We start from the raw sequence: 9,188 nt of genomic DNA, 5'->3' as shown, positions 1-9,188 counted from the left end.
ATCGCTCCTAAAGAAAAAAAAGTGCGTCCCCCCCCCTCTAACTTTTGAACCATATGTTTAAAAAATATGAAAAAAATCACAAAAGTAGAACTTTATAAAGACTTTCTAGGAAAATTGTTTTGAACTTGATAGGTTCAGTAGTTTTTGAGAAAAATACGGAAAACTACGGAACCCTACACTGAGCGTGGCCCGACACGCTCTTGGCCGGTTTTTTAATTAATTATATGATTTATCCTTATTAGTTATCGCACCAAATTAATGGTAGGTATGTGATAACTGAAAAATGGCTTTCTAATCTTTTTACCAGTTGTGTGCCATAACACTAAGTGATAAGAGTTTATAATAAAAAGCGATCAGCGGTTTAGAAAAAACAAAACATTTCAACGAGGAAATTATTAGTTCGTAAAACAGAGCGAGAACCAACACGTCCTAATCTAACAATTCACTGATTTATTGTGATAATAATAAAAACATGTTTCACAGTAAAATAAACAAAAAGCGACAGGCTCAAATGATATCCCTCATGCAAGTAAGTCGATGTGAATACTAGTATATCTTGCTGCCTGCGTGATGGGCACCTTGCCGGGGGGCCAGGGTTTAGAGGGCGGGGATTAGGACTTTTAGGTATTTATTAGATTAAATAGCTTTTAATAGTTAGTTTTTCAAGTATGTCATAATTTTAGTGTGCTTGTGTGTTTTTCAAGTAGGTATGTCATAACTTTGTATAGTGATTTTATTATGGGACCAATGCTGAAATCGCAAAAACATCGGTGTTTCATAAAGGAGAATGGGCATTTTGTCCCAAGACTGTATATTGATGGGACATGGCTCGTTTGAAAGGGCTTATTAATAGCATTATTTTGTTGTATGGCACCAACTTTGGATCACTTGCAGGGACTGAGTTATTTAAAAAAAAGTATGGCGCATAAAATCAGTTATTTTACAAAATACTTGTTATGAAGCTGGTTCTGATATTATTTATCTTATACTTTTAAACGAGCAATTCTTGTATATTTATTTATTTATACCGACGATCTCGGAAATCGCTCTAACGATTTCGCTGAAATTTGTTATGTGGGGGTTTTCGGGGGTGAAAAATCGATCTAGCGTAGCCTTAGATCCCGGAAAACGCGAATTTTCGAGTTTTCATGAGTTTTTATTTCGCGTTAGTAAACGTAAAATATGGTCGTTAATTTCGCCGCGCGCGCATCGATTCCGCTTAGATCAGTCGTACGAGGTCGGTCTAATGTACGCAGATAGATCGTAGGTATCAGGGTTTCGAATCCCGGCCAGAAATTAAGTTTTTGTTTTTTGTCTTTTTTTTTGTTTTTGTATTTATAAGAGTTTTTTTTTTATCTAAAGACGTGATATATTAAAATAGAACCATCGCCCAGATATTATTGAATAATACGAGAAATGCTATACTTCTGTATACCACTACTTACGTTTAAATACGCACAGGGCTAGCATTAACTAATAAAATATATGCATTAATTAAGAAACCTGCTACTCGACACTAAAAGTTAGTTGTACCTATACACACGCCGTATACAGCTTTTAATAGACATTTTTATAAGGTATTTTTTTAAATATATGCTTGCAATCAATTGCTTGCAGGGGCCCAAATAAATCGTATTTTTAGGGTTCCGTAGTCAACTAGGAACCCTTATAGTTTCGCCATGTCTGTCTGTCCGTCCGTCCGTCCGTCCGTCCGCGGATAATCTCAGTAACCGTAAGCACTAGAAAGCTGAAATTTGGTACCAATATGTATATCAATCACGCCAACAAAGTGCAAAAATAAAAAATGGAAAAAAATGTTTTATTAGGGTACCCCCCCTACATGTAAAGTGGGGGCTGATTTTTTTTTTCATTCTAACCCCAACGTGTGATATATCGTTGGATAGGTATTTAAAAATGAATAAGGGTTTACTAAGATCGTTTTTTGATATTATTAATATTTTCGGAAATAATCGCTCCTAAAGGAAAAAAAAGTGCGTCCCCCCCCTCTAACTTTTGAACACTATGTTTAAAAAATATGAAAAAAATCACAAAAGTAGAACTTTATAAAGACTTTCTAGGAAAATTATTTTGAACTTGATAGGTTCAGTAGTTTTTGAGAAAAATACGAAAAACTACGGAACCCTACACTGAGCGTGGCCCGACACGCTCTTGGCCGGTTTTTGTTAACTAACTGTGCCTAACAATACATTAATTGTTCTACTTAACAATAGATGGAGCTACGTGTACCGTCATGGTGGCGCTCATTTCTATGGAACAGCCCAATTTTTTTTGCGATTTCAGTATTAGTCCCATTATAAAAGTTGTTCCTTACGACCTCAAAAGTTACCATGCAAAGTTTGAACGGTATTTTTTAAATCAACCTGTATTTGTACGATATAATTATGTTGCTGTACTACCCCGAAATACGGTATACGGTAATATTGTTCTTTAATTGTTGTGAAGTAACAACAGTTGTTCGAAAATGGTTGAGAAAATTTTAAACCTAGAAGGAACACTTCGGTTATTGCATCTTGTAAGTATTTAAAAATTATATTATACTAGCTTTTGCCCGCGGCTTCGCTCGCGTTAGAAAGAGACAAAAAGTAGCCTATGTCACTCCATCCCTTCAACTATCTCCACTTAAAAAATCACGACAATTTGTCTCTCCGTTTTGCCGTGAAAGGCGGCCAAACAAACAGACACACACTTTCCCATTTATAATATTAGTATGGATTTATTTGCATTGTAAAAATCTTCACACACCAACGAATTTTATTATTAAATGCAGTCCATGCCATAAGGGCCCATTTAGACGGTACGAGAACTCTCATACGAGTGTTATTACATTGCGGTATTTGATGGCTGTTCAAAATTGTATGTAACCTCAACAGCCCGCAATGTAACTAAAATCGCTTGCAAATTCGCACGCCGTCTAAATTAGGCCTTATTCTACATTTAACTTACAGACTCTAAATGACTGCTCAGAAGAAGATAGACCACAAAAAGTGCATTCCATCAAAATATTGACCGCTCAAGAATTTTTCGACACCAAGAAATACGCACAGGCGATAAATATATTTAAACAACTTAACATCGAGCCTACTGACGTAATAAAATTGATACCGGAACTGGATAATAAACCTGGGAAATGTGGGAAAATAAAAGGAGAAGACTTGAGGAATGCAGTAAGAGCTTTGGTTGAGTATTTGAAGTGGAAAAAGAAAAGTGTGGGAGAAGCGAATGGTCAAGATGGACAGAGTGTTCTGGAACTTATTGATACAACGCTGCTGAAATGTTATGTGCAGGTAAATTTAAATTCTACTTAAAAGGTACCTACACAATATGGTTCGTCAAAAATGGAAAACGTCACCTAATTACCTCGAAGGATTTTTAACTAATACGATTATTACGCCATCTAGCTGAGAATCAACGAAAGGTGTAGCGTCATCTAGGTGACCGTCCATTTCTCTTGGTTCTGAGGTACGTTTATTTCTTAGACTATCTGTCTATACTGAGTTATTTTTAATTGTCTTTGGATTTATGACTATGTACCTATGATGTGCAGGCACTTTTTCATTGCAGTTAAAACTGTCTTTCAGAAAAAAACATGCTTATGAAAGGTTCTTGGGTCAATCCGCGGCAAGAGTAACGCGAGTCACAATTTTATGGCATGTTCCATTTATTCACGACGCAAGTTTAAGTGATAATCTATCTCTAAATAAGTGTTACTTTCAAGATATATGCATACATCCTTTAATTTGCAGCTGTGTATTTCAAATAAACACGCAATGAAATCGTCACTTACGTTACTTTTACGTGGATTCACCCTCTTAATGATTATTGACAAAATCTTCTCTTACCAGTTGAACGACACCAAAGCTCTGATAGACTTACTTCGCGAAAACAACTACCAGTTAGAAGAAGCAGAGAACATTCTAACACTTCACGAAAGATTCTCTGAATTGGTAATTTTGTACCAAACGCACGGGCATCATTGGAAGGCTCTGCAACTATTGAAAGAACAGGCTAAGCACTCAGACTTGAGTCAAATGCGGCATCGCATGACGATTCACTATTTACAAAAAATGGGTATGTTTTAGCGTTAGCCAAATTTTATAATTTTAGGTACACGGGAAGTACCTCTATTAACATATTTTTGTCTAATAGTCAACTACCAGACAAAAATTTAAAATTTTGAAAACACCCCCGACCGCGACATAGTAGACCGATTTTCATGAAACATGGCTAAGAACACTCCCGATTAATTCAGCTTTCAGACAAAAAAACTAAATCTAAATCGGTTCATCCGTTCGGGAGCTACGATGCCACAGACAGACAGACAGACACGTCAAACTTATAACACCCCGTCGTTTTTGCGTCGGGGGTTAAAAATTGCGCACTACGTCAGAAACCGGCCGTAATTTATAACTACCCGCTTGTAGTGCGAGAACCCGCCAAGCGGGTTCTCCGGTATCTGAGTAAAGTACACGAGATCCAACCAGGCGGGTTCTTCGTTGCGAAAGTGTTCATTTTGATCATCTTGAGACATTTAATATTTCCTCAGCTTCTGGGACTGAATATATACCTAAGTTGATTTAACGTTTGGTTTTAATTTTAATTTGATGTCAGCACGCGTTCCCGCGATATAGGGTCTTGACAGTCTGACAGACAACAAAGTATATACTCGTATCATATTAGAGGTATTTATCACGATTATAATACTCGTATCGTATGTATAAGTTTTACTTTGCTTTATTTCAGGAACAGAAAACTTAGATATCATCTTCGAGTTTTCTGATAGCATACTGAAAGAACAGCCTGAAGAGGCCCTGAAAATATTCACCGAAGACAAAATTGAAGTGAAAAACCTTCCCAGAGAAAATATTCTAAATTTTATAAAAAATAACCACAAGTCGCTAGTTGTGCCTTATTTGGAACATATTATTCATACGTGGAATGAGAATAGTGCTTTATTTCATAATGAATTAATTATTCAATATACGGAACGCATAATGGACAAAGATGCTGACAGGTAACTGGCTTTAATTCATTAAACATTTAAACATTTAAACATTTATTTCAAATAATTTACACGGCATCACAGCTTAAGCCAATACACCGAATAATTAAACTAATTACAACTATAATTACAGAATATGTATTAAACTAAGTAATAAATAAAACCTCAGACAATTTACATGCAAGTGCTGGGAATCCTATCGTCCATCTTCTCACAAAACCTCAGACACTCTCGGCACACATTCGCCCATCTGCATGCAAACAAGTCACACTCCGGTGCTGATGTCAAGACTGCATTAAGCAGCGATAATGCGCGAAGTAAAGGCGAGTTTCTGTGAGATACAGTGCGCGCTGCCGGCACGGCCAGCAGTGGGCGTGTCCGCGGCCTCAAGCCGACTCGAGGAATATCCGGAACGTTAATTCATTAAATCATTGCATAAGGTACAGTGGGGCAAATCTCGACTGGGGGGTAAATGTAACTGATCCATTATTACACTATGATGTTGAGTGCATTATACCAGCCGGTAGATTAAGAAAGTAATTGGCGGCCGAGGTGGAGCCGAGGTTAACAAACATGTGAACATTGTGAGGTTTGCTTATTTACTGGGCAAGGTGTGTACACTATTTTTCTGTTCGATATACACGCAAATTGGCACCACTACGACGATTGATTAGAATCAAATGGTTCTAGAATTCACAATTCTTAATACGTTCTGTTGATTTGGTATATCCAAACCAAAGGACACAGAAAACATTGAAAGAACTCAAACAACACACGCAATTATAATTTCTTTATGAAATGTGTAAATTATTTTTAGCCAAGATCTGTCCCATACGAAGTCGAAACTGCTGTCGTTTCTACAAACATCTACGCATTACACTCCGGAGTCTGTAATAGCGCATTTTCCGACCGATAGTCTGTTTGAAGAGAGGGCCGCCATTTTGGAAAAGTTGGGACGTCATGAACAGGCGCTAGCTATTTACATACACATTTTAGGTAAGATTATTAGATTACTGAAAAATGTTTAATCAACATACGGTTCTACTCACAGGTGTCATATATACCATATATCAAGCAAACGTACAGATGTAGCAAAGAGGATCGAGTATTATAGAGAGTTACAGTCGAAGTAAAATGTGTATCAAACTTTTGAACCTTAGTTTTGACAATTTGGCCCATATCCTTAGCTTGATATGTGTCCAAATGTCAAATATTAATATTAGCCATCTAAGTGCGTTTTCACATTATCCGATCCGATATCGGATGTCGGACCGATATCCCATACATTACAGGCGCCATCTTGGATTTTTTCTATGGAAATCCTTCCGACATCCGATATCGGATCGGATAATGTGAAAACGGCTTAAGCTGAGCGTCCCCCAAAGGTGTAACGCCATCTACGAGTAGGCCACCGTAACTTTTTCTGTATGGTTTTTAGGTACGTTTTTTTCTTAGACTTTATCTGTCTATATGGAGTTATATATGTGTTTGCCCTTATCCTAGTCACTTGAGGTCGGCGCAGCATATCTTCCTCTTCCATACATCTCTATCACCCGTCATCTGCCTATTCATACTTAAAAAAAAAATATCATTTAACTTGCTTGCGTTTCATATCATGACTCATACAGTCCATCCACCTCTTCATCGGTTTTCCTCTCCCGTTACTTCCTTGCTCATTTATCTAAATATATAAAAGAAGAAACTAACTGACCGGCTGACATATCAACGCACAGCCAAAACCGCTAGTCCTAGAGACTCCTACTTTGGCACGTAGGTTCCTTACGCCGTGTCTTGCGTGGGCGACGGTCGCGCGATAGTCGCCATCGCGTCTCATACTTCCATATCGATAAGGTTTGATTTCGTATGCGTCGCATCGCCCGCGCAAGCCACGGCGTTAGATTAGGTAGGTGTAGAAGAGTACTAAGAAAGGATTTTTCAAAATTCACCTCCTAAGGGGGTGAAATGGGTCCAAAGTTTGTATGGGAAAACAAGACTAGATTTGTACGCGGGCGAAACCGCGGGAAAAAGCTAGTTCGTAATATCTTTCTCGTCACATGACTTCCATCCCTACGCATTAGGTACATAAAACACAAGAGTTATATAAAATACAATTATAAACCAGGTGACATCAACTGCGCCATCCAATACTGCGAAAAGACCCACAACATCCATGACGAAGACACCCGAGACATATACATCGTGCTTTTACAATTCCTTGTGAACCCGCAACAGGGCCCAGTTGGGGCCATGGCCAAACTACCGAGACATCCGAGGACCGAGAAACCGGATTTGGAGGCGGTATTTAGTATATTAGAGAAGCATGCTGATAAAATTTGTCCTGTTAAGGTTAGTGATTCATGTACTGTTGTTTTAAACTTTGTAATTTTGTAAACTACAAAATTCATGTACTTTGCTTAGTTTGGGGCTAGGTTGATATGTGTAAGGTGTCCCCCAATATTATAAAAAAAAAACTAGATCCCTTTGTTTGACATGATTATTGAAAGTCATAATTATAATGATTGCCAGATTAATATTAGTCATCATTTTGAAACGGCTAACTTTTCAGGGTTTTCGTTAAGGTTGTCGATAGTTAGGTTGGTAGGGTTTGACCTAAAATGCCAATCCTGAAAAGCTTCGCGTTTCTAAGAAAAATCTAATTATGAATACTTTTTTTTTCTTTTTATTGGGGACGCCTTACGCAGATCCACTTAGCCCCAAACTAAGCAAAGCTTGTACTGTGGGTGCTAGGTGACGATATACAATACTTAAATAGATAAATACATACTTATATACATAGAAAACATCCATGAACAAATATCTGTGCTTATCACACAAATAAATGCCCTTACCGGGATTTGAACCCAGGACCACAAAAAAAAATGCAATGAAGTACTACGAAGGACAGTGGTTGATGTTTTTTATTTCAGGCTTTATCTGTGCTGCCGGACTCTTTGCCACTCTCGAGACTAAACTACTATTTGCAATACGCAATGGACAACCAACTAGCGATAAAACGCAGCACACAAGTTTTGAAGGGGTTGCTGTATGCAGAACAATTGCAGGTATAGTATAGCCACAGTACAATAAACAGTAGTATAGTACAGTATGGCCAATTGGCTACTCTCGCTCCCCGTTGAAAATGCCGCCCAACCGCTCTCGGTCACCTCACTCATACAAGCATGGTACGCTTTCACCTACACGAGCTTAGAACGCGCCTCTTTCATATATTTGATCCCCATTGCAGATCCAGAAGCAACTGTACCGTACTTATTTATAAACGCAAAAAAATAAATAAATTCTGAAACATGATGTTCGCACTAGTAGACGAGAACTCCCATCTTATCCACGTTTTCGCCCAGAGACACACAAAATTACTAGGCCTAAATGGATCTCCACTATTTTTCTTGCTCAATTATGTAAAAACGCAAAAATACCTCTAATGCAAATATTTTCTCTGAAACGAAACTATATTTCAGATAGAAGATTTGAAAGAATACTACGAATCGAAGAGTATCCTCGTCTCGGAGTTCAACGTGTGTCGAGTCTGCAAGAAGAAGTTTCGGAACCAGAATGCTCTCATGCTTTACCCAAACGGTACCGTCGTACACTACTCGTGTGGTTTAACCAAATAATGGGGCAGTGAGAAGGCCGTGATGGAGAAGGAGATAAAGTAATGTCTATTTTCTTATTTGTTGTTCAGTCGGTTTCAGATCGTTTTTCAATAGAAAAGAAAGTGATTTATTACTAATAATGGTTTTAATTTCCAATGGTAGAAAAGCCCTAGAATTATGCGGATCGCTAACGGTACCGTCGTACACTACTCGTGTGGTTTAACCAAATAATGGGCAGTGAGAAGGCCGTGATGGGGAAGGAAATAATTAAGTAGTCTATGATTTTTTTTTGTAAATCGGCTCCAGATCAGTTTGAAAATACATAGTAAAACAGATTATTACTAATAATGGTTTTAATCTGTAGTTGTAGTAGAGCCCTAGAAATCATATCTTACGATAATGGAACCGTCGAACACTACTCGTATAGTCTAAGCAAGTGATATGGCATTGAGAAGGGCGTGGTGGGGAAGTAGAGGTAATTACGTTGTTTGTTTGTGCTTCCTTATTATCTGTTGTTCAACTGGCTCCGATCAGTTTGAGAATACAAATGAAAAGTT

At 37.9% G+C, this 9,188-nt stretch overlaps 1 protein-coding gene across 1 annotated transcript; it reads left to right on the top strand.

Annotated features, from left to right (window-relative positions):
• The first annotated feature begins 322 nt into the window (after positions 1-322).
• LOC125229029 (vam6/Vps39-like protein) lies at positions 323-9,130 on the top strand. Its single transcript, XM_048133795.1, has 8 exons — positions 323-529; positions 2,967-3,305; positions 3,864-4,089; positions 4,762-5,032; positions 5,838-6,016; positions 7,143-7,366; positions 7,948-8,082; positions 8,497-9,130. Exons 1-8 carry the CDS (start codon positions 473-475, stop codon positions 8,650-8,652), a joined length of 1,587 nt encoding a protein of 528 aa, XP_047989752.1. The 5' UTR covers positions 323-472; the 3' UTR covers positions 8,653-9,130.
• Positions 9,131-9,188: the final 58 nt, after the last annotated feature.

Source organism: Leguminivora glycinivorella, chromosome 8 (genome assembly GCF_023078275.1).
Source record: "Leguminivora glycinivorella isolate SPB_JAAS2020 chromosome 8, LegGlyc_1.1, whole genome shotgun sequence".
Taxonomy (NCBI): domain Eukaryota; kingdom Metazoa; phylum Arthropoda; class Insecta; order Lepidoptera; family Tortricidae; genus Leguminivora; species Leguminivora glycinivorella.
The sequence above is the reverse complement of the archived record's forward strand: the minus strand, read 5'-3'. Positions and strand labels throughout refer to the sequence as shown.